Here is a 24,439-nt window from a genome sequence, read left to right as displayed (position 1 = left end):
AAGGAAACACCCTGATGGTGACACCCAGTGTCAAATGTATAAATAGAGAGAGCTGGGGATGAAAATTTGCAGTCCTGAAGCTTATCAGGCTGTGTAGCTAAATTTGGGGTTGCGGTTTGACTCTTCCCTGCTGTCACCATGAGCTGTGGCACCAAATCTTCGAGCAGTACCATTAGAATTAGCAGTGGAGGAGGAGGTGGTGGTGGTGGTGGTGGTGGTGGAAGATGCAGTGGTGGAGGTGGTGGAGGGGGTAGGTCTGGTGGATACTCCTCGGTGTCCTCGAGAAAATACACCTCTTCTGGAGGCAGCGGGGGCTTTTCTGGGAGAAGCTTTGGTGGAGGAGGCTCCAGGAGCAGCTATGGAGGGGGCTTTAGCAGCGGCAGCTGCGGGAGGATCAGCCGCAGTAGCTATGGGGGGAGAATGAGTGGTGGTAGTTACGGAGGAGGAATGAGCTGTGGAAGTATGGGAGGAGGATTTGGATCAGGAGGGGGTGGATTTGGGGGAATGGGAGGTAGTTATGGAGGTGGTGGATACAGTGGAGGTGGATTTAGTGGCTTTGGGGGTAGTGGTGGCTTTGGTGGTGGTGGCAGTTATGGTGGAGGCAGTTTTGGTGGCATGGGCTTTGGGGAGGATTCTGGCTTGCTCTCCACAAACGAGAAGTTGACCATGCAGAACCTCAATGATCGCCTGGCGTCGTACATGGATAAAGTGCGACGCTTGGAGGAAGAAAATGCCCAACTTGAGCAGCTGATCAGGGAGTGGTACAGAAATCAAGCTCCCTCTCAGAACAAGGATTACAGCCAATATTACAGGACAATTGAAGAGCTGCAAAACCAGGTATGATGTACTTTCACTAACTTGGAAACGGTTCTTATTGGAATGGCACTTTCCTCATGCAGCACAAGGTCCCCATTTGGGGTGATATTCCCCTTCCTGTGCTTTAGTCAGGAGGCAGAGTGGTGTGGGGATGTGGGGACCAGCTTCTGTCTGCGTGTTCTGGCACACGTCTTTGGTGCAGGAAGCATTGCTGGGTGCAGTGGCAGATCAGCACCAGTGCCCCATCACATGGCCTGTGCCATGCTCCCTTCAGTGCTGGGCTGCTGCTCGCTCATTCTTCACTCTTGAACAGCAGATATAATTCTTGCTTGTGTCCTGCTATTACTGCCATATTAATTGGATATTTTTGTGAATATACAGGGTGAGCCAGCATGTGCAGTTAGTCTCATTCCAGCCCTCAGCCATTTAAGTCATGTATCTCTTGCATGAATGTGGCTGTTCTCAAATGTAATGGAAATTCTGCTATTCCACTGTTTTTTGTTGGTTGGGGTTTTTTGCTTGTTCGTTTTTTCTTTTTTGAATATGAAGAGTTTATTTAGTTATCCTTTCCAACAAGGTATTTTTACTGGGTATCTGTAAACCAAAATTAACAGTAAAGGCACTTTCTTTTATCTGGAAGCAATAAACTCATCTCTCTCAGTAGCTCCTGCAGATCTAGTCAGGCTTGACATTGCCATAAACCCCTTCTGCAAGGTGCTTGTGCATAAGTGTTTCTTCTCTCTGTTGTTGGACTGAAAAGACAACTGGCAGAATAACACCTGCCCCCTCCCTTTCAGATTGTTGGTGCAAATGTGGACCTTAACAGGATGCTTCTTGACATGGACAACACCAGAATGACTGTGGATGACTTCAGACTGAAGTGAGTTACTCCCTTCCTGGCTCCATCCACTTTGCCTCCCTTTATCCCCATGAGTTTCCATTGAAAATTAATCTTTGTAAAAGCTGGAGACTCTTGGATCCAATGACAGAATAGAGAATTGTTGGGAAAAACATTCTGAGAAGGATTGCTTTGGGTTTTCATTATTATTTTTCTCAAGGCAAGTTCCTGAAGAGACACATTTAAGGGACTCCATTCTAAGTTTCTTCTTCCTTGCATGTAGATTTGTAAGCATAATCTTCATGGTATAAATCTCACAGAGAGAAACTGTACTGAAATCAAACAAAGCTATTGGAGACAGAAAGAGAATGGGGTCCTTCCTTTTAAGAATTGACCAGAGATGTAAGATGGGAACTGTCCATAACTGAGATACCAAACAAAGAGGTCTGGCAGCACTTTTAGTCTCTTTCTTGTCTGTCATTCAGGTATGAGACTGAATATACTCTCCACCAGAGTGTGGCAAGTGATATCAATGGATTACGCCCACTTTTGGATCAACTGACTCTGTCCAGATCTGACTTGGAGACACAGTTTGAATCCCTGAAAGAGGAACTGATCTTCCTGAAGAAGAACCACGAAGAGGTAAGTTTCTTCACACTTCAGTAACTAAAGGCAACACAACACTCCAAGAATTTCCCCTAGCTTTTTCCACCAGTAGTAACCAGGTTTTGGCCACTGGTTTTGATCACCCAACTTGTCACAACATGGCTTTGATTTTGAGGATTGTGTACAGTGCATAGCTGCCCACAGCAGGTCTCATGAGACACCAGGTCAACATGTGAGACAAGGGGGATGAATGGCTTTCAGTACCAACTATAGTTTGCTTGCTGAACTCATGGAAGGAAAATTGGATAGAATATATAGAGGAGTCAAAAGAAAGCATTTGTACTCTCTGCAATGGGATTTCCCACTGAGAAGAAAAGATTCCCACAAAGAGCACACTGCATAGAATTCCTTACCACCCTGTGGAGGAAGCACCAGGGTCACTGTGCATGTGGTGCCTGGCTCTGAGCACTGGAGCCCCAGGAATGGCAGAATTGTTCCATGGCAAGAGCAGGCGAGGCCCTTTCGCTGGAGTCATGGGCTGTGTGAGGATCTATGTCCTTTTTCTTCCCTTTACTTGAACTGATGCCACTCTCTCCCTTTGAGAACCTCATGGGGTTTTTGTGATTTTTTTTCAGGAAATGAGAGGACTGCAAAGCCAGTCTGGTGGAGATGTCAATGTGGAGGTCAATGCTACTCCTGGCATTAACTTAATGGAAAAATTAAATGAAATGCGCAGCGAGTACGAGAGGCTCATTGAGAACAACCGGAAGGAGGTGGAAAGCTGGTATGAAACCAAGGTAAAGCACAGGGGGGCTTTGGTAATTAAATCTTTCACAAAGTACTGGACCTATTTACAGCAGGTGAAAGGCAACTTATCACATGTTATTTAAGGAACAATAACTTCAAATTACTTATAGTTTCCTGTAATAGGTCAGTCCTGGAATATCACCTATGTGGTAAAGCAGGTAGAGCCTCTGTATTCAAGCAGCCAGTGAATTACCAGGGTGTTGGCAGAGTGGCTTGTGGGAAATAAACAGTCTGCATGGCATCTTTATTCTTATGAATTGATTTCTTGATGCTTTTATGATAACCCCACAATGTTTTCCAATTATCAAAAATGCCTCAATTTTGTATGTTAATTTTTCAGATGGAAGAAGTTAATCAACAAGTCCACTCAAGTGGCCAGGAGATACAATCGAGCAACCAGCAGATCTCTGAGCTGAGGCGTGAATATCAGAGCCTGGAAATTGAGCTGCAGTCACAGATCAGCATGGTAAGGAAAGGCATTTGCTTCACCTGTGACACAGTCTGTATGTGAGAAGAAGGGCTACACCCAGCAAGTAATCCATCCAAGGAGGATGGGATACTGGATTACTTCTCTTCAAAGATACACTTTTTTCTGAGGATCTTTGAAGATCTTCTGTTTTCCCACAAAAACAAGTTAAAGTCACCACATTCCCATAAACACTGCATTTTGTTTTCCCTTTGCAGGTGGACTCCCTGCAATCCAACCTGGAAGACACGGAACGTCGCTATAACATGCAGCTGCAGCAGATCCAGGGCATGATCGGGCCCTTGGAGGAGGAGCTGGCCAGCATCCGCTGCGAGATGGAGAGCCAGAACGAGGAGTACAAGATGCTCCTGGGCATCAAGACTCGCCTGGAGCAGGAGATCCAGCAGTACCGGGTGCTGCTGGAGGAGGGGCAGCAGGATCTTGTGTACGTACTCTGACAGAACACGGCGCTGTGTGGCACCCAACTGCTGGGTCAGTCACCGGCAGGAAATTTAACAGTTGAGACTTGCAAAATATTTTGTACTGAAATGAGACTGATGCAGATGTCTTGGCCAATCACCTCCCAGGTGTGAGATATTTCATTCTGTTCAGAATATAGCTCATGTGAAGAAAAATTAATGCAGAAATTCTGAACTACCGATTTGGGGCTGGACAGGGAAACCCATGTAAAAGAGCCTGGTTGCAGAGAAGCCAGGAACTGAACAGGCAGGAAAAGACTGTAGGCAAAAAAAAAAAACAAAACAAAGCAAAAAACAACCAAAGTTTTCCAAACCTTTATAAAAGTTTCTGAAAGTTCAAGCTACTTCAGCTTCACTTATGCAGTGTGCCAGCTTCTGCTTGGAAGTGGTGCCTAAAAGAGTAACTAAAGCTTCATTCTCTTCTGATTTTGAGCCATACAGTGATGTATGTGCCAAATATTGCAAGGAACCCCTAGGCAGAATGTGGGAAAAGCAAAAGCTCTTGCATTCAAGTTGAAGTTGAAAAAGAGGATCATGTTTGGCACTGCTTCAGTTGTTTTGCTGTGCATGCTGGGTTCTAACCAGCAGTACGACCCAGAGAGGTGCTGGCTCCTGGGCAGCAGCTGCAGCTCAATTGCCTTCACATGGCAAAGTGATATTGATTAACTTTTTTTTCCCCTTCTTTCTCTCTCGTTGCAGAATCCCATCAGGAGGAATGGGAGGAGGCATGGGAGGTGGTAGAACTGGAGGTGGTAGTTATTCTGGAGGAGGAAGAGGAGGAGGTGGTAGCATGAGTGGTGGATATGGAGGTGGTGGCAGCGGAATTGGAGGAGGAATGGGAGGAGGAACTGGTGGAGGAGGAATAGGAGGAGGAAGTGGAGGAATGGGAGGAGGAAGTGGAGGAATGGGAGGAGGAAGTGGCGGTGGATGCATTGTAGGAGGAGGAGGAGGTGGAAGAACCTCAGGAGGCATCAGCAGTTCCCACTCCTACTCTTCATCTTCCCAGTCCCAGTCCTGCAGGAGTGGCGGTGAAAGCCAAGGTGAGAACTACAGTATGGGCACACTGTTCTCTCAGTCACATCCTGACTAATTTATACCAACATACTCTTCCAGAGGCAAACAGTACTGAGGATAAACTAAAGTTTCTGGGAAATGTTAGATTTACTGTTACTAACAATTCTTTCCTCTTTGTGTACAAAGTATCAACTCCACTTCCAGAGCACACAGTCCATTTCTATTCCATTTTGTGGATGATATCAGCTGATCCTGTAGTTTAACCCCAGCTGGTTTTCTTCATCTGTCTCATTCTCTTCAGAACCTCATAAATCCCACAGCCTTTGTTCCATGCTGGAATTCTCCTTTATGCTTTTGGAATGCTTATGGTCACTCCCACACAATCCTAATATCTGGGGTATACTGGTGGCTCAGACGTTCAGTGCCAGCACTGATGAAGCTCATGCTTGCTTTGTTTCTAAACAGGATATGGAAGAAAATCTTTTGACTAAGAATATACATCAAGGATCCTCCAGTGCAAGACCTTTCAAAAAGAAACTGGCCCAAATCTGCTGCATTCCCCACATTCCCAAGGAAAGATGATGCTCTGAACAGCTCCTGGGAGTTACACATGCCACCTCTCCCCCTGCCCTGCATGCTCTGTGCTGCTTCTGCCCACAAAGCTCTGCAGCTTCAGTCACTGGCACTTAAACTGCTGCTTTACAGACCCAACCTGTTTGGTACTCAGGTTGTTCTGAATCAGGAAAATATCTCTAATAAAATTTAATTTCTGTCTTGATGCAACCAGAATCCTGTGTGGGGTTTTTCTTACCTTCTGTAGGTGTAAACACTTAAAAAAGAAAACACAAAGCCATGCCAAGACACACCTCCACGTAGAAAGGTTGATGATACACTCCAGTAGTTGATAACAAAATTTAGAGTTAAAACACTATTTCTGAGCAGTCAGGCCAGATCAGAATCTTCTTGGGCTGTGCCTTTGTTTTTTAATAATGTGTCAGATATTCTCATGAGCTGAGCTCTGAGACCCGAGAGTTGAATATCAGCCTTAAAGGGACTGCAGAGCCTCAGTGCTCAATGACTAATGGTGTTGGCAGCACATGAGTGTCCACAAAGGAACACACTAATAATGACAGAGCTGTGGTTGTAAAACGAAACAAATGTTTCAATTCACAAAACCTTAACCTGGAAATGCACAGATAAGGGATCTCGGTTTGAAATTATAAGAAATGAAAGGGAAATATAATTTACAGGAACTTTACAAAGTTCATTTCCATAAAATGTTAAAATTGACAGTAATTGCCTTTGACCTGTGAGAAATTAAGTACACGTAAAAGGGTCTAGAACGTTCTGTTTTGGATATAGCTACCAGAGTATCCCAGGACCTGAGGGGCCAAAATGCCAGTGAGGCTGCCCAGGGGGAGGGTACATCTCACCTGCACACAGCCTTGCATGCTGAGCTGCTGGTGCAGGGCTGCATGCAAGGGAGGGGCCTCTGAGGTTGAGTTGAGAGTGAAAGAAAATGTGGGTTGCACGGAAGTGGAGCAGCACTGCTGTGTAACACAATAGACGCACACAAGTATGGACTGAGAGACCAGATACAAAATCGATTTTCAGAAATACACGTCACACTGCCATGCAAACTTTCTCAACACTTGGAAACCGTTCAGGGAAACAGAAACACTTGACTCACACCAAGCCGAAGTGTGCTGGCATTGTGCTGGCATGAACGAGCCTTTGCAGTCTTGTTAAACAGAGTTTGTGCTGCATAAATGCTGCCAAGGACATGGAGCAGGAATAGTGAGATTCTGGTAATGCTGATTTCTCCTTCTTTAGTTTAGAAACTTGGACTACACACACACCATTCAGAAAGAGCCATGGTGTTCATGGTAAATGATCTGAGGATTAAGAGTAATGAATTGTGCTTATGCCAGAGCCTTCTGAGGGAGACAATTGCACTGTCACCTCCTAGAGGTGCAGGTACAGGGACAGGGATAGGGACCTCCACAGATGTCAGCCCATGCTTTAAACAAACCTTGGAAGAGTATTTATTTCCCTGACTCCTAATTACTTTGCTGCTCAACAGGCACTAAGTGCTACACATCATACAGTGAAGTCCAGAAGGGGTTAAAACGGGCAGAATGGAGGCAGCAGCTACTGAGAGACCAAGGTGGAGGGAAGGAAGGATTTCCAGGATCATTTGACATCTATGAGGCCCAGTATTGGGTTTGTGTGGCAAGACTTGGGTAGCAGGGGATACAGGGGGGGTTCTGTGAGAAGCTGCCAGAAGCTTCCCCCGTGTCTGGCACTGCCGGAGCCGGTGCCATCCCAGGACGGCCCTGCTGCCAGCCAGGGCTGAGCCCGGCAGCGACGGTGGCAGCGCCTCAGGGGTAACAGAGTTACCAAGGGTGAACAAATCTGCACAACTGCAGCCAGAGAGAGGAGTGGGCTTATTTCTTCTTCTGTAATATGGAACCTCTTCCCAAAACACTTCTAGGTTGAATCCATCCTCACTCTCTGTGGATAGGCTGATTTTGAGGCGGCAATTCACAGCAGGTCCCACCAGCTTATTGTGCTTCCTTTGCACAGCCCAGTGACTCTTACATGGGAGCTGCAGTGCTGATATTTAATGCACATCTGGAAATCCAAAAGTTTATTTATGTTCAAGGCTTTTCTCAGTTTCACAGACGCTTGATTAGTAAAGATGGAAAAAGCAGCTCACTGCACATTCCCTATTGCACGGGCAGTGGAAAAAAGTACACAAGTGTTTCTGACTCTCTGTTGGGTGATGCAAGATATTCTGTCATGGTTGCAAAACACCCTTCACTTTAATGAGCTCAGGTAATGATGACATTTTTTCAGATCTAATCATTGGCTCTTTTAATCAAAATTATTTTTTCACTGTATTATATAATTCAAGGATGTATTCTGAGACATTACTATTTAAATATAGTTACGAAAATATGCAAAGTAAAATATTTCTCCTCTCAATTTCCTCTGAGTCCATTTAAAACCGTTAAAATAAAATTAAGAGATCTTTGATAGGAAAAGATTTAATATGTTTTCCCTTGCACAATGTTAGTTTTGCGGCTGTTACACACAGTTTTCTTTGAAGAGAAAAGATACCGTGATCCACATCCTGCATGTTCAGAGAAAGCTGAATGCCAGCAGGACCTTATTCAATACAGAGTGAAAAATTCAGAGTTCAGTTTTCTTCTGTAACAGACATGGGAATGCAGTCTTAGACGTTTTTATTTTGGTGCATTAAAGTAGATTTCTATAAGGTTAATGTAAATTTGAAATAAATCAATGAATGAAGAGTCCTTTGGAGGCAGCTGGTGTCACAAATCATGTCTGTGATCTCAGGTGGAAGACCAAAGCTAAACTACTGAGTTTCAAAACATAAAGACTGATGGAGACTGACAATGAAGCAGAGACTTCCTTAGGTGCCGCTACCAGCGAGATATTGCCAAATTAACAGAAACTGAGAGATACTATATTATTCAACGAAATATCCAACAAGGAGCCACCCACATAAAATTATAGTGCAGGCTTGGTGTGAATCAACAAAGACATATTTGCACTGAATGGTAATGCCTTTTACTTACCTCAGACAAAATTCCCCTTAGCACATCATTTTTGGCATGAGCACTGTGGCTGGCAAACCCCATGGGAAGCTGGACTGCCTGGCAGGTGACACCCACCCAGGCAGGTATAAATAGCCACCAGCGAGGACGGCCCGCTGCACTTTGCTTTCCTGTATCTTGCTGTGCAGAGCTTTGCATCTGGGGCTGGCTACCTGATCCCTTCACCATGAGCTGCAGCATCAAGAGAACATCCAGCACCTCGTACAGGAGCGGAGGAGGAGGAGGAGGAGGCGCCTGTGGTGGCAGCAGCGGCCGCAGCTCCTCCGTGTCCTGCCGGCGCTACGCCTCTTCCGTGATCGGCGGGGGCAGCTACGGTGGGGCAGCCTGCGGGGGCTACGGGGGCAGCCTCAGCATGGGCAGCCTTGCTGGGGGCTTTGGCGGGGGCTTTGCGGGGAGCTGCGGCCCTGGGGGAGACCTGCTGCTGAGCGGCAATGAGAAGGTCACCATGCAGAACCTCAACGACCGCCTGGCGGCTTACCTGGACAAGGTGCGAAGGCTGGAGGAAGAGAACGCTCAGCTTGAGCACCACATCCGGGAGTGGTACAGGAAACAAGCTCCCAGTGTTTCCAAGGACTACAGCTCCTACTACCAGACCATCGAACAACTCCAAAATCAGGTAGGATCATCCTGGTACATGTGCCTCCATCTCCCACATGCTCTTCTCTCCTCTAAGGCCTTCCTCTTTCCTCTTTGCTCTTTCCTCCTCCCTCCATCCTCAGCACTGGGCTCTACCGCCCACGGGACCGCCGTGCTGGTGGTACCGCAGGCACAAACCTGCTGAGCCGCACCTCCCATCCCCTGGGTGAGCAAACCCTCACAGCAGCCCACAGGCAACAGGGCCGTGCTCCGGGCACACAGCCCGAGGCACCAGGAGCCCCGCCAGCCACAGACACGCTGGCTCACAGAATGTACATCCCACGTTGTGCAGGTGGCTCCAAACCAGCCATGTGAGATTCACAGTGCTTTCCTCTGCTCCCACCCATTCCAGCTGGATGGAGTGCAAAGCCAAAGCACCTGGATGGCAGGATCTGAGCTCCCTTTGTCCCTGCACACTCCTACAGACACCAGGGGGAAGGACCAAGGTCTTTCATTACAATCAGATCACACAGTACCCAGAAAACAGAGTGAACAGACTGTGAAGAAGTACGTTATATGGAAAGGGCTGCAAACACTTATTTGGACACATGGGGGACTGCCCCTATCTTGAGAAAGGGAAGAGCATGGATTTGGCAGGATGGTCTGTGATAGCACAAGTTTCCCTGAAAAGTAACTCTGGATCGTTACCCTTCCATATGGCCCTACCAAAGCTTAGAGCCTTCTTTCTGCTTGTCCTCGAAATCTAGAACACAAAAAGACTCCTCTCCACCTTCCTCTTTTGCAGATTATTTCTGCCACTGTGGACAATAACAGAATGCTTCTGGACATTGATAACAGCAAGATGACTGCTGATGACTTCCGAATGAAGTGAGTACCTCCCTGTGAACCTTGCATGTCTGTCAAATCCCTCTCATCATCTCAGAAGACAAGGGAGGACTGCCCTGGGTGGTATTACTTAGTCATCTTGTTTTATTGGAATAATGATCTTAGAAGGATGTGTGCTATTGACTGTCAGCATCTCATTTCCCATTTCTCTGTCTCTGTGTGTGTGACACAGGTATGAGAATGAGCTGGTCATCCGTCAGACCGTGGAGGCTGACATCAATGGCCTGAGAAATCTCATGGATGACCTGACTCTGGTTAGATCTTCACTGGAATCTGAGCTGGAGTCTTTGAAGGATGAGCTGATTGCTCTGAAGAGAAACCATGAGGAGGTACAATACAATGATAGATAGCACAGCCAAAGACATAATCTGTTGATTCTTCACGGTTCCCACCTTCACATATCAAGTCAATCCCACCTTATGCCATGGGATTATCGTTCCTTTGTACCTTGGTACTGATTTGCCCACAGTCCCCAGCACAACAAATGACCTGTGTGTGCTCTTGTGTCTCTCCCTTGACTCCCCGCAGGAAATGAGGCAGCTCCAGTCCCAAACTGGTGGCGATGTGAGCGTGGAAGTCAATGCCGCCCCTGGAGAAGACTTGACAAAGACCCTGAACGACCTGAGAAATGAATACGAGGAGATCATTGCAAGGAACCGCAAGGAGGTGGAGCAGTGGTATGAGGTGAAGGTACGTAGCAATGCCCAGAGTGGAGCCTCCTTTGCTGGGACAGCTCAGACACCCTGGTACCGGCACTGGCTGAAAGTGAGAGGCTCCCTGGAGACTTGAGTTCTCATTCAGCAAATCTGCTCCCCTGTGGCTCAGAAGGTGTCTCTGGGGTTTGACTCCGCAGATCCAAGAAGTCAATCAGCAGGTCACTTCCAGCAGCCAGGACATCCAGACCAGCAGCCACCAGCTCACCGAGCTGAGGCGCGAGATGCAGAACCTGGAGATTGAACTGCAGGCGCAGCTCAGCACGGTACGTGGGCAGGATCTGCGGGCCCTTCTCTCCTTGGCACGGGCAGGGAGCTGTAGAACTCTGCTCCTCAACTCCTGTGTTTGCCCTTCCAGAAAAGCTCTCTGGAAAACTCCCTGGCAGAAACTGAGTCTCGTTATGGCTGCCTGCTGCAACAAATCCAGGGGCAGATCAACTGCGTTGAGGAGGAGCTGGCCAGCATCCGCTGTGAGATGGAGAGTCAGAGCCAGGAGTACAAGATGCTCCTGGGTATAAAAACCCGCCTGGAACAGGAGATCCAGCAGTACCGGGCACTGCTGCAGGAGGGGCAGCAGGATCTTGTGTATGTATTTCATATTATAGCAAGGGAATAAAAAGAAATCCTCATGTACTTGCTAATAGATTCTTTTTGTCCCTGAAGCTACATCAGTATCTCTTTCGACTGAATATCCAATGTTAGCAGGTTTTGATGAATTCTCTTTTTTTTTACAGTGCCTCCCAAGGATCTTTCCAAGGAGGTGGGAAATCCTCCCAATCATATTCTGCTTCCTACTCTCATTCCCAGTGTGGGGACATGTCAGGTAAGTCAACACTTTGTAAGCATGTGATTATTAGTGGGTTACATTGCCCCAATGGCTGCAATGTATTTGGTCAGAAAAAAGTTTTGTAGTTTGGGTTGGGCAAGGTTCCCAGGTCCATCACCCAGGAGTGAGAAACCTCATTACTCTGTCACAGAGGCATTAGGGGTTAAAATACAGCAAGTATTGCTCTTCCCTCTGCCTAAATATAAAATACAGTTTATAAAGTTTATGGGATGGGAAATACTTTTTTTCTCACTGGAATAATAAAAAAATGCAGTTCTGAGAAAGCGCCCAGGGTGCTGCTGGGCGTGGAGCCTCTGCATGTCTGGTGCTGACACTGTGTCAAGTGTAAGAACTACACTCCAAAGGAACGCTCAGACTTCCCCTCAGGGCAGTGATTTGCTCTGCATTCACACAGGGCAGTCAAGAGTGTGCTAGAGCAGCAGCAGTGACCCTGGCACCGTCCAGCTGAGATGCACCGACTATGGGCGGTGAGAGACCCCCGAGAGTTTCTGCAGCATGGCTGAGGCAGCGGGAAGGGTTTGGAAGACAAGCCTGGTCACCTGCCCCAGCACTCCTTCCTCCACCCTGCAATGCTTGGTTTATTCAACTTGTCTTTGGCAAATCATTCTTCATTAAAGGGCTCACGCTCTGCTGGAAACTCTGCTCTAATAAAGCTTTACTTCTGCAATGCAAATCGCAACATGTCTGAGAAAATAAATTTAACCAACCGCACGCAGGGACTTATCCAGATCATCCATCAAATATGGGCTGTGCAGTTGTACGGGGTACGTGGTCTCAGGACAATCCATTTTGCACTAGGAAAATGGACATGGTGCTGAGATGAAATCACAGAGTGAAAGGAAGTATCAGGAAGCGTGAGCATGGCTGTGTGAGGTGTGACAACTACCAGGCTCTGCCTTAAGGAATTGCTGGGTGAGGCTGGCAGAAGTCTCTGTTCACAAGCAAGAGGTATAAGGTTGAAAACAGAAATCTTGTTGTCAGTCCTTGACACAATTTTTCTCCTTCCTGAGACACTGAAAACCATTTACCGTTTTGTTTTTTAATGGTCACTAAGGGATTGCTCTCTGGCCCCTTGCCTTGCCACTTGTACTAAAGAGAATGAATGATATGAGTGAAAGGAGAAAGAAAATACAAATGATGGGTAACTATCAGGAGATTAACTGTTAATTTACTAAACTGTGCCCAGTGGTACTATTGTGACTTATCTGAGTCCATTAATCTCATCACAGCTGGAGTCCTGTGGGAAGGAAGGTGTGACTCAGGAGAGGTTGTTCCAGTATGAAGGTGCTTCCTCACAAGTATTTCTACACCTTTGGCTGCACAGAGAATTACATATTGCTGACTTCTGTTAGGAAAAACAGACAGCAAGACAATGAGTCTGCTTCCTTCAGTGTCATGCACCAAAATCATTCCAATGTTTTACAACAGAAATTTCAATTTAAATACGGATACAATACCAAGAACCCAGTTTCTGTTAGTACACGCAGCTGGCTGATATTCTGCCTTAAGAGAAATGAGAGATGCATTCCTTTCACTGAAGGCATTCTCTATATTTCACTGCTTAAGAACATAAAATGTGCAACAAAATTAGAGATGAAAGAGGAATACTAAATTAGGGCAGCTCCTTTAGACATATTTTGCTTTCTGAAGATCACAGTGAAGCCCCTTTTCAGTCTCTGACTTGTGCACAAGATACATGGAATCAGTCATGTGTCACTTACAGGTGCCTGTTGGTCCTTTCCCCACTGATTAAACCTGGTTTCTAGTATTTCCCATTTCATTTCAGACTGAAGGATTGATCTGTTAGGGTAAGGAAATTAAACACTTTTTCATCAAACCAGCTTACAAGAGTTTGATTTGGTTTAGGTCTTCTTTCAGTAACCACATGCCTTGGCTCTGCCAGCACAGCACCCTGACTGCAGCCTGCAGTCAGTGTCCACAAAGAGACTTTCTACTCATGTTGAAAAACTGGCTTTTATCAGTCCAACATCAGGAATTTGTGTGAATAAAAGCCTGTCTACAGGGAATAAAATGCTCATTTCAGGTTTTAACAGTATAGAAAGTGATGTAAAGCAAATGCAAACATGACTTTGGTCTCCAGAGGCTGCCAGAATTCACTCAGGTCTCAGCTGTATTTACTATAGCCGAAGCAGCTGAAGGAGACATCTCTTTTGAGGCACAGTTATGGAACCTTAAACTACAGTTAATGTATATAATTAAGCACTTAAAGGTTATTTTGCTTCTTTCTAATGTTCCAGAAGCACAGAGAAGCATCAGAATGATCAAAAATACAGTCCTAATCCAGAGAACTCTCGGGAACTCCAGAGCTGCAGTGTCTGTCCCCATTTCTGAGCCAGTTTGGGAGTGTGAGGCCTTGTTGCAGTGTGTGGCACTGGGGAGAGTCCTCAGGAGTGGGCACCAGTCTCTGCAGCAGGATCAGCTCACTGTGGAGTCCTGCTGCTGATAGCACAACACCTTCCATGCATTCCTGCTGATCCATGGGGGACTTACCCCACCCAGGGATGGAGCAAGGCCTGTCCTAGTGACAACGCACACCACAGGTGTGCCAAAGGCACAGCAAGACCCACAGCCTCCATCTAGGGCTGGCAGGTGCTCCAGAAACCTTGTGCTATTTCTGTGATCCTGATACCACTGCCTGCTCCTGGTGCTCACTTCTCATCCATGTTCTTAGAAAAAGCCATACAGTTGCTTAGTGTTCTGAAAAGATCTACAGCACAGGAAAAAAAGGCTTTGGCAGGGAGGAATTTAGAATTCAATTAGGGACCATCATTGGTAACAGGAGGTAGGTAGAGAGAAAGAGAACAGGAAAGGATCGCTCTGCTGGAAGAGCTTAATTTCTCTTGGGAATTATCTCTAAATTTCTCCTTTTTCAGCTGTTGGAAGGACTATGAATAATGACTTAGAACAACTGCAGAATTAAAATAGCTCACACTTAGTAAGATTTTCTGTAGGTCTACACTTCTGCAAGTTTATGGGCCCATCCCATGGAGTCATATAAGAGAAAGATGAGGCCAGAATGGGGGGATGTGGAAATCCTTCAGCTCTGAATGAACAAATGCACAGGTTGAGCGATGCTGCAGGACAATGGATGACACATGAGGAATGCACAAATGGAGTTCCTGATGAAATTCTTGGGAGTAGCACTCTTCTTACCAAGACCACATTTGACTCATTTACTGTAAAACAATTAATTGCCAGTAATTGTTTCTAGGATTGTCCTCTCCCTCTCGTGTGACTGAAGACATACATCCAGTAATGGCATCACAGCCTCTGTGGAAACCACAGGCTGCTTTTGGTTATTCTGCCAATTCGGAGTATCTGTTTGGGGCTCAGCATCCAGCTTCCCCAGTGAGTAAACAGCACTGGGAAAGGATTCACAGCACTCCTACTTCAAACAAACTTCTGACTTGCAGAGGTCCATGGGGTGCACTAAAGGTCTGCCAGGGGAAGATGTGATTTCAAAGCTCTTACAGCCCCTTTGAAAAGCTGAGGAGCCTCAACACCTTCTACCTAAGAACATCTGACCTCCTTCTGTCATTGCAAGGACTATGAAAGGTAATGGCTCCTGAACAGACCTGGTTCTTCTGGCTGGTGAAGTAAATCAGCAGGTCCAAACTGACTTAGCCAACTCAGGCCAAGGGCCATGTACACAGGACAGTGGCCAGAAATGCACATGGAGACACAGAGATACCCCTGAGTTACAGAACAGAAAGTCTACAGATGAAGTGTTTGGGATGCAGTTATGGCAGTAAGGATGGTTAGACCACCTATTCAAAAAAAGAAGAGAGGGATAGAGAGAAAAAGAAAAGGCACCTGGTGATAATATGAAATTACAGCATTGGGAAATGTCAGAAATTGTTGGGTCGAGCGTTGTGATGCAACAATGCTGAGGAGGAGATATAAAATCAACACCTCTGGCACTAACACCCATCAGCAATAAACATCTCATAGGGGAGAATAAAAGTGCATTGCAACAATCTAATGAGGAAAATATGACTAAGGAATCACACCCTGTGAGAAAATAATTTTTATTTTTTAATAATGATGACTCAGTCTCAATACATATGCAAAGCACCTGGTTCTGACGTGCAGATAATTAGAGAGCTACCAATAAAACAACAATCATAATTACGCAGATCAAAGGATTACATTATCTGTGATATGGGGATGGTGGTGTGTCAAGAAAGAGGGTGAATGGTTTTCCATGATTCTTCAGTCAGCCATAACACGCATTAGTAACTTTTATGGATCTCATAATCATTGTGGCTTAGAAAAAAAGTCTTGCTTGAGCCACAACTGCAGGGTGTGTGTGAGTAACAGCATAAATGGAGAAACCAACAACAAAACGAACGGGTAAACTGTAACTTCCAAATAGAGATGAATTGCCATCAAAGTTCAACCCTTACATAATGAGGCCCCTTGTCTTTCAGGCTTAAAATTCACATTTTCCTAAAGTTATTTAAAGATGAAGTTTCCTTTCCAAAGAAGGGCTCATCACAACCTGCCCCCTTACAGAAATGGTGCAGTTGTTCAGCACGAAGGGACAAAAGACTGAAGGTAAGGGGGATCTAGAGGGTCATCACAGCTGCATCTGTTATACAAGGATAAAATTCCAAACATCAACTGACCAAGATCAGACTTGAAACTCTCTACTCCATCCACAGCTTCTGTAATGGAAGCTCTTCAAAGACCCTGCTGCCTCCCACAGTTAAAAATTTCCCCTTAGTTTCCAGCCCAAACACACTCACTCAAATCCAGACTGTGCCCTTTCCTACATGGACAACAGGATTGGTCTGTATTTCAAACAGTCCTGCTACCTCCATCCTCAAGAGCCAGCTAATAACAATCTCAGCCTCCATCTGGCCAAGCCAAATCCTTTCTTTCCTCTCCCAGGGTACAGCCAATGCAGCCATATAGATTTTACACACGTATTTCAGCTTAGATAATCTCTGAGTGATTGGAAATTTGCACAAAAATGTTTAAAAACTCACAACTTTAAAATGGCATCATTGCATGCCCATGGCTCTCTGCATGAGACAGGAGGATTTCCGGGAAGTGATACCACCAGAGTTTGGTGAGAACAGAAATAACATTGCTGCTGTTAAGCTCATTCTACTGTGATTTACGACAATCTAAGTACCCTGAGAGACAGTCCCCACACTGAGCTTTCTTTTTGAGGGAAGTACCTAAATTCTTAGAGATTCTGTTTCCAGAAGTGGCAGTTCTTCAGGCTAATTTAAACCAGACTCATGCACAGGGTGTCTGAGTTCATACTTCTGAAATTAAAGCAGAGCGATTAGGTGGTGCTTTCACCACCCATTTTCAGGACAAAAAAAAATTACTCCAAAGAACAAAGAACAACTATTAAAATTAGTCTCTCTCACTAAGTAGCCAGCAACAAACTATCTCCAACAAAATCTAACTCACAGCCACCCACCCAAAATTGCAGTGGAGGCTTGGTGTGAATCAGCATGCAAACAGAGTACCTGGGGGGAGGGCCGTCCCAAGCCCCAAAAGAAATTCCCCTTAGCACATCATTTTTGGCATGAGCACTGTGGCTGGCAAACCCCATGGGAAGCTGGACTGCCTGGCAGGTGACACCCACCCAGGCAGGTATAAATAGCCACCAGCGAGGACGGCCCGCTGCACTTTGCTTTCCTGTATCTTGCTGTGCAGAGCTTTGCATCTGGGGCTGGCTACCTGATCCCTTCACCATGAGCTGCAGCATCAAGAGAACATCCAGCACCTCGTACAGGAGCGGAGGAGGAGGAGGAGGAGGCGCCTGTGGTGGCAGCAGCGGCCGCAGCTCCTCCGTGTCCTGCCGGCGCTACGCCTCTTCCGTGATCGGCGGGGGCGGCTACGGTGGGGCAGCCTGCGGGGGCTACGGGGGCAGCCTCAGCATGGGCAGCCTTGCTGGGGGCTTTGGCGGGGGCTTTGCGGGGAGCTGCGGCCCTGGGGGAGACCTGCTGCTGAGCGGCAATGAGAAGGTCACCATGCAGAACCTCAACGACCGCCTGGCGGCTTACCTGGACAAGGTGCGAAGGCTGGAGGAAGAGAACGCTCAGCTTGAGCACCACATCCGGGAGTGGTACAGGAAACAAGCTCCCAGCGTTTCCAAGGACTACAGCTCCTACTACCAGACCATCGAACAACTCCAAAATCAGGTAGGATCATCCTGGTACATGTGCCTCCATCTCCCACATGCTCTTCTCTCCTCTAAGGCCTTCCTCTTTGCTCCTTCCTCCTCCCTCCATCCTCAGCACTGGGCTCTACCGCCCACGGGACCGCCGTGCTGGTGGTACCGCAGGCACAAACCTGCTGAGCCGCACCTCCCATCCCCTGGGTGAGCAAACCCTCACAGCAGCCCACAGGCAACAGGGCCGTGCTCCGGGCACACAGCCCGAGGCACCAGGAGCCCCGCCAGCCACAGACACGCTGGCTCACAGAATGTACATCCCACGTTGTGCAGGTGGCTCCAAACCAGCCATGTGAGATTCACAGTGCTTTCCTCTGCTCCCACCCAGTCCAGCTGGATGGAGTGCAAAGCTAAAGCACCTGGATGGCAGGATCTGAGCTCTCTTTGTCCCTGCACACTCCTACAGACAGCAGGGGGAAGGACCAAGGTCTTCCCTTACAATCAACTTTTTTCCTAATGAGATTACTTACGGCATCACGGGCAAAGCCCACACTGCTTCCTACATGCAGAGTGCAGAACCCACGGGGGTTGGCCATTTCCCAACATAAATGTTCTTCTGTTCTTTCCCCCACCAATATACTCTTTCATCAAAATCTTTGGAAAGCCAAAACGTTGCAGACACCAGTCCTTGTGGCGTGGCAATTCAAGAACTTTCTGTGGCCCCTGCACTACTCCATAAAACAATTGCAAGACCAACAGTAACACTCTAGCAAAGCTTTGTGTCTTCTTTCTGCTTGTCCTGGAAATCTAGAACACAAGACTCCTCTCCACCTTCCCTTTTGCAGATCATTGCTGCCACTGTGGACAATAACAGAATGATTCTGGACATTGATAACAGCAAGATGACTGCCGATGACTTCCGAATGAAGTGAGTACCTCCCTGTGAACCTTGCCTCTTTTTGTTATTAATTTTATGAGACTCATGAATGCAGGTGGATGATGCCCTGTCTAAAGTGGTACGATCAAGCCTACGCAGTGTAATGAAATGAATGTGCAATGCTTTGCTTTCCTTTGGTACAGATATGAGAATGAGCTGGTCATCCGTCAGACCGTGGAGGCTGACATCAATGGCCTTAGAAACATCCTGGATGGTCTCACTACCACTCGGTCTTCACTGGAATCTGAGCTGGAGTCTTTGAAGGATGAGCTGATTGCTCTGAAGAGAAACCATGAGGAGGTACAATACTGTAGTGGTTTGGTCCAAAATACTCATTACTGTTTATCTTCTGTGAGATAAGAATTGTCCCTATTCAAACTGGCCATCTGATAGGTTCTGTCAGGTCACAGAGAACGCTGTAAGAAGAACATCACTTCTGAGACTTAGCTTGCTAACCTATGACAAATACAATGATAGATAGCACAGCCAAAGACATAATCTGTTGATTCTTCACGGTTCCCACCTTCACATATCAAGTCAATCCCACCTTATGCCATGGGATTATCGTTCCTTTGTACCTTGGTACTGATTCGCCCACAGTCCCCAGCACAACAAATGACCTGTGTGTGCTCTTGTGTCTCTCCCTTGACTCCCCGCAGGAAATGAGGCAGCTCCAGTCCCAAACTGGTGGCGATGTGAGCGTGGAAGTCAATGCCGCCCCTGGAGAAGACTTGACAAAGACCCTGAACGACCTGAGAAATGAATACGAGGAGATCATTGCAAGGAACCGCAAGGAGGTGGAGCAGTGGTATGAGGTGAAGGTACGTAGCAATGCCCAGAGTGGAGCCTCCTTTGCTGGGACAGCTCAGACACCCTGGTACCGGCACTGGCTGAAAGTGAGAGGCTCCCTGGAGACTTGAGTTCTCATTCAGCAAATCTGCTCCCCTGTGGCTCAGAAGGTGTCTCTGGGGTTTGACTCCGCAGATCCAAGAAGTCAATCAGCAGGTCACTTCCAGCAGCCAGGACATCCAGACCAGCAGCCACCAGCTCACCGAGCTGAGGCGCGAGATGCAGAACCTGGAGATTGAACTGCAGGCGCAGCTCAGCACGGTACGTGGGCAGGATCTGCGGGCCCTTCCCTCTTTGGCACGGGCAGGGAGCCATAGAACTCTGCTCCTCAACTCCTGTGTTTGCCCTTCCAGAAAAGCTCTCTGGAAAACTCCCTGGCAGAAACTGAGTCTCGCTATGGCCGCATGCTGCAACAAATCCAGGGGCAGATCAACTGCGTTGAGGAGGAGCTGGCCAGCATCCGCTGTGAGGTGGAGAGTCAGAGCCAGGAGTACAAGATGCTCCTGGGCATCAAGATGCGCCTGGAACAGGAGATCCAGCAGTACCGGGCACTGCTGCAGGAGGGGCAGCAGGATCTTGTGTACGTTCTCTGTTTGCAAATAAGGCCACAAATTCTATCACAACCTTTTCTCTCTTGGCACTCATGGAAGACAGAGCAGAATATTTTACTTGTCTGTAGCTGAAATCTAAATTCAGCAGCTTTTTTTCACGGCATCTGTATTGAAATGTGTCTATCAGAAACTTCATAAGCACGTCAAACACCAAGGGAAACACAAAGGAGATTGTTACTGTCAGGTTTTGAGTTAATCAGTTCCTCTTGACCTGTTTGTGTGCAGTGAATTCCATGAGAGGAATCACTGTGCCAAACCAAACTGTAATGAAATCCCTTCTGTCAGTAGAGGAACAAGCACAAACTGGACTGTGAGAGTACAAGAATTATACTGCAATAGTCTCTTGCTGTCTCTGCTTTTACAATTTTCTAGGAAAATACATCTGGAGGGAATGAAATGAAAAACTATATATAAAAATATATTTGCAAGATACAGGAAAAGCTGTGCTGTTACATGCACTGCACATGATGTCACTATGTATTTATTGTTCCCTTCATTAAAACTCCTTTCATTTCACAGATCATCTCAAGGAGCTCTCCAAGGAGGAGGAATGTCCTCCCACTCTTATTCTTCCAGTTCCTACTGTCATGGTCAATCTAGTGACAAGGCAGGTAAGAAACATCTTCCAAAGAGGATCCAAACTTACAGCTTTCACATTTTGTGTTTCATCCCTTTTCCTGTTCACACTAACCTTGTGCTATGGCTTCCACATCTGCAATTGCAGCAGGGATTAAACCACTCACAATCAAAGCTCTTAATTTCTAAGTGGTTTGGCTCCAGTTCCAGAGACAGATTAAGCTCCTTTCCCATGCTTTTGCTAACAAATGGGTATTTAAATAGTGGATGAGTCTGAAGTGTCAGCGCTGCAAAGAGACACTTGGTTTCCCTATTGGAGCAATGGTTTCTTCTTTCTTTGCACAGGGCAGTCAAGAGTGTGCTAAGATACCACCGACTCGTTGGGCTTCCCTGATCCAATCAGTGCCATGGGAGCAGCCCGGCCCACAACGTGGTAACGCAAAGCCCACACGCGCTGTGACGTACCCCACCCACAGATTGCTCTCCAAATGCTTTTCCTAAAGTTATCTACTTCTCCCTTCTCATGCTGTCCATCACTGTGATCACTGTGCTTACACACAGGTCTCTGCAGTGCACTTGGTACTCTACTGCACAACAATTCCTCAAATAAAGCTTTACCTTTCTGCAGTGCAAAGAAAACTCTGTGTCCAGCAGTCTATTTGGTATATTAATATTGTATTTACATTTAGGTGTAGCAAGTGAGATACACAAAGAAATTAAGGTTGTGTGAATTATGTAATATGGTTCCAAAGTAATACGTGAATCCTAAATCTTATGATGACTGGATAAAATCCTGGAGATGAATAAACGCATCCACATTAAACTCAAGGGTGACACCTATGGGGAAGAGAAAGGGATGGGGGAACCCCTTTTTCATAGCATATGTTGCAAGGGATGTGCAAGTAGTTGATTTGCTAATTCAGCAGCTGAAGTGAAAAATCAGGATTAATTAACCTCAAAATTTCATGAAAATTTTGTCAAATCAAAACCACTTTCCTTTGAGTCACTGAATGAGAAATCAATCCTATCCAGGCAGCCCTTTCCCAGCTTCCAGATGAGAGCACTGTCTAATCTTGTTCAATTAAAGCAAAGGGTTAGATCAGGAAATGAGTGAGGAGTATGAAAGTTCTACTAACCCAACATTCAGTTGTTGGGATTATTCCTCCTGCCATGTTGGAAAATCTGAGCTCAGGTCTTTTATCTGATAGTTCCAAATGGAGGAGTGTGTTCCCTTATTCCGTAGGGTCATTCCCAGCTCCGTGCTGTCAGAGCTCTGGGTGGAGAATGGCATGGTGCAGGCAAGGTTCAAGCTTTGTTACTAAACCTGCCCCACTTCATGTACCACGCTCACCTTACTTGGGCTCAACAGAGGAAGAAAAAGGTTGAAATATCTCAGCCATTTCAAACTTACAAATCCACATTTAAGTGTTTGGTTTGCAGGGCTGAGGAAGCTGCTGAACAGGGTCAGCCACATAGCAGGGGAGTGACTCCACTGCCGCCCTGTCCCATACCCTGGGTGGGTCTCACAGGCTTCATTGTTCCCTGAACACCTCCTGAATCACAGACATTTCTTATGCTGTCACACAGCTTTACACTTACACTTTGGTTGGCAAAGAGAGCCAGGACAGGTAAAACATCATCGTTTTGGATAACAAGGTATTATTTTAAAAGACATCAGACTGTTCCATGTTACAATCCAAGCTGAATTCTCAGCACAGCAGGAAAGAGATGAGTCAGAGAAACTATTTCCCTGGGAAACAAAGGTTTGTAAAGTCAAAGCAGAACTGCATCTCCTTGGAGTCACAACAGGACTCTTCGGCTCTGTTCAAGTAACAGAGACTGCTCTGCCTTATGCTCCCTTTTACTCCTCTCTCTTATCAACCAGGGCTGACTATCCCAAACCCCCTCAGCACTAGCCAGCTATAACGGACTTTGGGATCAAATACCTTCTTTAGGCACAGTTTAACTAGGAAGAATGTCTGTAATCCCAGAAAGGAGCCATTTGTGCTCTTTATCTGTTGGGAACATTCTCAAATATCCATCCCTTCTGCTTTCTTTTAAGTGGGACACGTTTTCAGTGCCAGCATGAGGGAATGCTGTGGTTGAGCCTCATCCTGCTCCAGTGGCGTGTCCCACAGCTCTGAACGAGGGACAAGATTTATCTGTGGGTGACAGACAGTGTGTCTGCCCATTTGGGTCGGCTCTCTGGCATCCTCTGATGGCAATTCAGGAAATACCAATTAGGATTTGTGACACAAACTGCTCAAAACACTCTCAAAAATAAATTAAAGCCTCAGGCCTGGGACATGGTTCGTACAAGGAAAGAACAGCTTCAGTAATACAAAAATCGGCACGTTTTTCTTTTTATTTCATGCCTCGGATTCGATGGCTGTGCTAGCAGCCGGGCCTGCAGGGGGCGCTCTGTGCTGCTCCCGCTTCCCAAGGCCCCAAATCCCGTGGATTCTGGCTCAATTCTGGAAATTAATCCTCTCTAACTGGATAATACAACATTTTCAGGAGGTTTGATGAAGATAAGAGGGGGAAATGGCTGTATGGAGAGAAAGTCAAGACAAGAAGCAGAATTCAGTGAACTGAGTTTTCTGAGGGACTTCACTCTGGATCAGGACTGCAGGATTTAAACCCAAAGGAAATGCTTCCATTTGAAAGGCAGCTGCTGGGTATGGACAGGTATGGCAGCCCACCGCTACTCTTGGTGCTTTTGTGCACAGTCCTGCCAGGCTCTGGCACTCGTGGCTACAAGGAAATGGAACCACAGAGGTGACAAGGCAGATTTCCCTCTCGTCCCACCACTGACTCAAGGAATGAGAAAAGAAACTCTGACTCACTGTGCCTGTAACAAAAAGCGAGAGGAAAGGAAGCTGCTCCTGTGATATTTCTGACATTTACCAGCCCACCATAACCATGAAAAATAGCAGCAGCCAAGTTAAACAAGTATGAGAATTCATGCAGGAAAATCCTTTCTCTCTGTAACAATTTCTGTTAGCTTTCACATCATATATAACACTTTGGAGTGCTAATCCAAATAAACTTTGGAATTTCTTTAAGTATTTGCTGCCGTATCCCTGGAAATGCTCATGGCCTGGTTGGAGGGGCTTGGATCAACCTGTTCTAGTGGAAGGTGTCCCTGCCTGTGGCAGAGGGTGGAACTGGATGAGCTTTAATGTCCCTTCCCACCCAAAGCATTCCATGATTGTATGATAAAGGACAAGTGACAGTGAACACGTAGTCTCAGGAGCACTGGAGCTGACTCTCAGAGCTGTTTTAGTACCGCCTAAAGAGAGGTTTCTGCATGCTGCAATTACTCCTAATAGCGCACTTTGGGAGCCCACGCTCCCGCGGCTCCGCCAAGCCTGGCTCCAGGGAACACCATTCCCTGACACACACCTGTGCTCCCAGCCCTGGCAACCCGCGCAGGGCTGGGATCAAAGGCACCCACAGCCTCAGTAATCAACATTTTCTGACAACATTCCCAATCTTAGTTCAGTTCTTTCCCACAACCTGATGTCAGACTATCGAAAATCGTGGCTGTACCCAAAAGTTCACAGCGCTCACACACACACAAAGATTTTAAATAAA

At 46.6% G+C, this 24,439-nt stretch overlaps 3 protein-coding genes across 4 annotated transcripts; all 3 read left to right on the top strand.

Annotated features, from left to right (window-relative positions):
• The first annotated feature begins 68 nt into the window (after nucleotides 1-68).
• Nucleotides 69-5,815, top strand: LOC116455947 (keratin, type I cytoskeletal 13-like). Its single transcript, XM_032134342.1, has 8 exons — nucleotides 69-837; nucleotides 1,614-1,696; nucleotides 2,140-2,296; nucleotides 2,896-3,057; nucleotides 3,408-3,533; nucleotides 3,752-3,978; nucleotides 4,712-5,052; nucleotides 5,492-5,815. The coding sequence occupies exons 1-8, from the start codon at nucleotides 139-141 to the stop codon at nucleotides 5,515-5,517; spliced, it is 1,821 nt and encodes a 606-aa protein (XP_031990233.1). The 5' UTR covers nucleotides 69-138; the 3' UTR covers nucleotides 5,518-5,815.
• A 2,947-nt stretch (nucleotides 5,816-8,762) lies between these two features.
• Nucleotides 8,763-12,391, top strand: LOC116455952 (keratin, type I cytoskeletal 15-like). The gene is made up of 8 exons (XM_032134350.1): nucleotides 8,763-9,286; nucleotides 10,052-10,134; nucleotides 10,325-10,481; nucleotides 10,681-10,842; nucleotides 11,006-11,131; nucleotides 11,224-11,450; nucleotides 11,600-11,688; nucleotides 12,107-12,391. Exons 1-8 carry the CDS (start codon nucleotides 8,837-8,839, stop codon nucleotides 12,124-12,126), a joined length of 1,314 nt encoding a protein of 437 aa, XP_031990241.1. The 5' UTR covers nucleotides 8,763-8,836; the 3' UTR covers nucleotides 12,127-12,391.
• Nucleotides 12,392-17,368: 4,977 nt separating this feature from the next.
• LOC116455949 (keratin, type I cytoskeletal 15-like) lies at nucleotides 17,369-21,481 on the top strand. Of its 2 annotated transcripts, XM_032134346.1 has the most exons (8): nucleotides 17,370-17,897; nucleotides 18,715-18,797; nucleotides 18,950-19,106; nucleotides 19,466-19,627; nucleotides 19,791-19,916; nucleotides 20,009-20,235; nucleotides 20,786-20,877; nucleotides 21,188-21,481. In XM_032134346.1, the coding sequence occupies exons 1-8, from the start codon at nucleotides 17,448-17,450 to the stop codon at nucleotides 21,205-21,207; spliced, it is 1,317 nt and encodes a 438-aa protein (XP_031990237.1). In that variant the 5' UTR covers nucleotides 17,370-17,447; the 3' UTR covers nucleotides 21,208-21,481. The 2 variants fall into 2 exon arrangements, with proteins under 2 accessions (XP_031990236.1, XP_031990237.1); XM_032134345.1 differs by lacking the exon at nucleotides 21,188-21,481 and having other exon boundaries at nucleotides 17,369-17,897; nucleotides 20,786-21,128.
• The last annotated feature ends 2,958 nt before the right edge of the window (nucleotides 21,482-24,439 follow it).

This window comes from Corvus moneduloides, chromosome 26, assembly GCF_009650955.1.
Source record: "Corvus moneduloides isolate bCorMon1 chromosome 26, bCorMon1.pri, whole genome shotgun sequence".
Classification (NCBI taxonomy): domain Eukaryota; kingdom Metazoa; phylum Chordata; class Aves; order Passeriformes; family Corvidae; genus Corvus; species Corvus moneduloides.
Note: the sequence above shows the minus strand (reverse complement) of the source record. Positions and strands in the feature narration are given on the sequence as shown.

What these genes read in the sequence shown, in the direction of transcription:
- LOC116455947 (XM_032134342.1), top strand. Translation starts at nt 139, where the DNA reads ATGAGCTGTGGCACCAAATCTTCGAGCAGTACCATTAGAATTAGCAGT. An exon ending in TGCAGTCACAGATCAGCATG is followed by an intron (nt 3,534 to 3,751) that starts GTAAGGAAAGGC and finishes TTCCCTTTGCAG; the next exon opens with GTGGACTCCCTGCAATCCAA. An exon ending in GAGGGGCAGCAGGATCTTGT is followed by an intron (nt 3,979 to 4,711) that starts GTACGTACTCTG and finishes CTCTCGTTGCAG; the next exon opens with AATCCCATCAGGAGGAATGG.
- LOC116455952 (XM_032134350.1), top strand. Translation starts at nt 8,837, where the DNA reads ATGAGCTGCAGCATCAAGAGAACATCCAGCACCTCGTACAGGAGCGGA. An exon ending in GAGGGGCAGCAGGATCTTGT is followed by an intron (nt 11,451 to 11,599) that starts GTATGTATTTCA and finishes TTTTTTTTACAG; the next exon opens with TGCCTCCCAAGGATCTTTCC. An exon ending in CCAGTGTGGGGACATGTCAG is followed by an intron (nt 11,689 to 12,106) that starts GTAAGTCAACAC and finishes GCATTCACACAG; the next exon opens with GGCAGTCAAGAGTGTGCTAG.
- LOC116455949 (XM_032134345.1), top strand. Translation starts at nt 17,448, where the DNA reads ATGAGCTGCAGCATCAAGAGAACATCCAGCACCTCGTACAGGAGCGGA. An exon ending in TGAAGAGAAACCATGAGGAG is followed by an intron (nt 19,107 to 19,465) that starts GTACAATACTGT and finishes GACTCCCCGCAG; the next exon opens with GAAATGAGGCAGCTCCAGTC. An exon ending in GAGGGGCAGCAGGATCTTGT is followed by an intron (nt 20,236 to 20,785) that starts GTACGTTCTCTG and finishes TTCATTTCACAG; the next exon opens with ATCATCTCAAGGAGCTCTCC.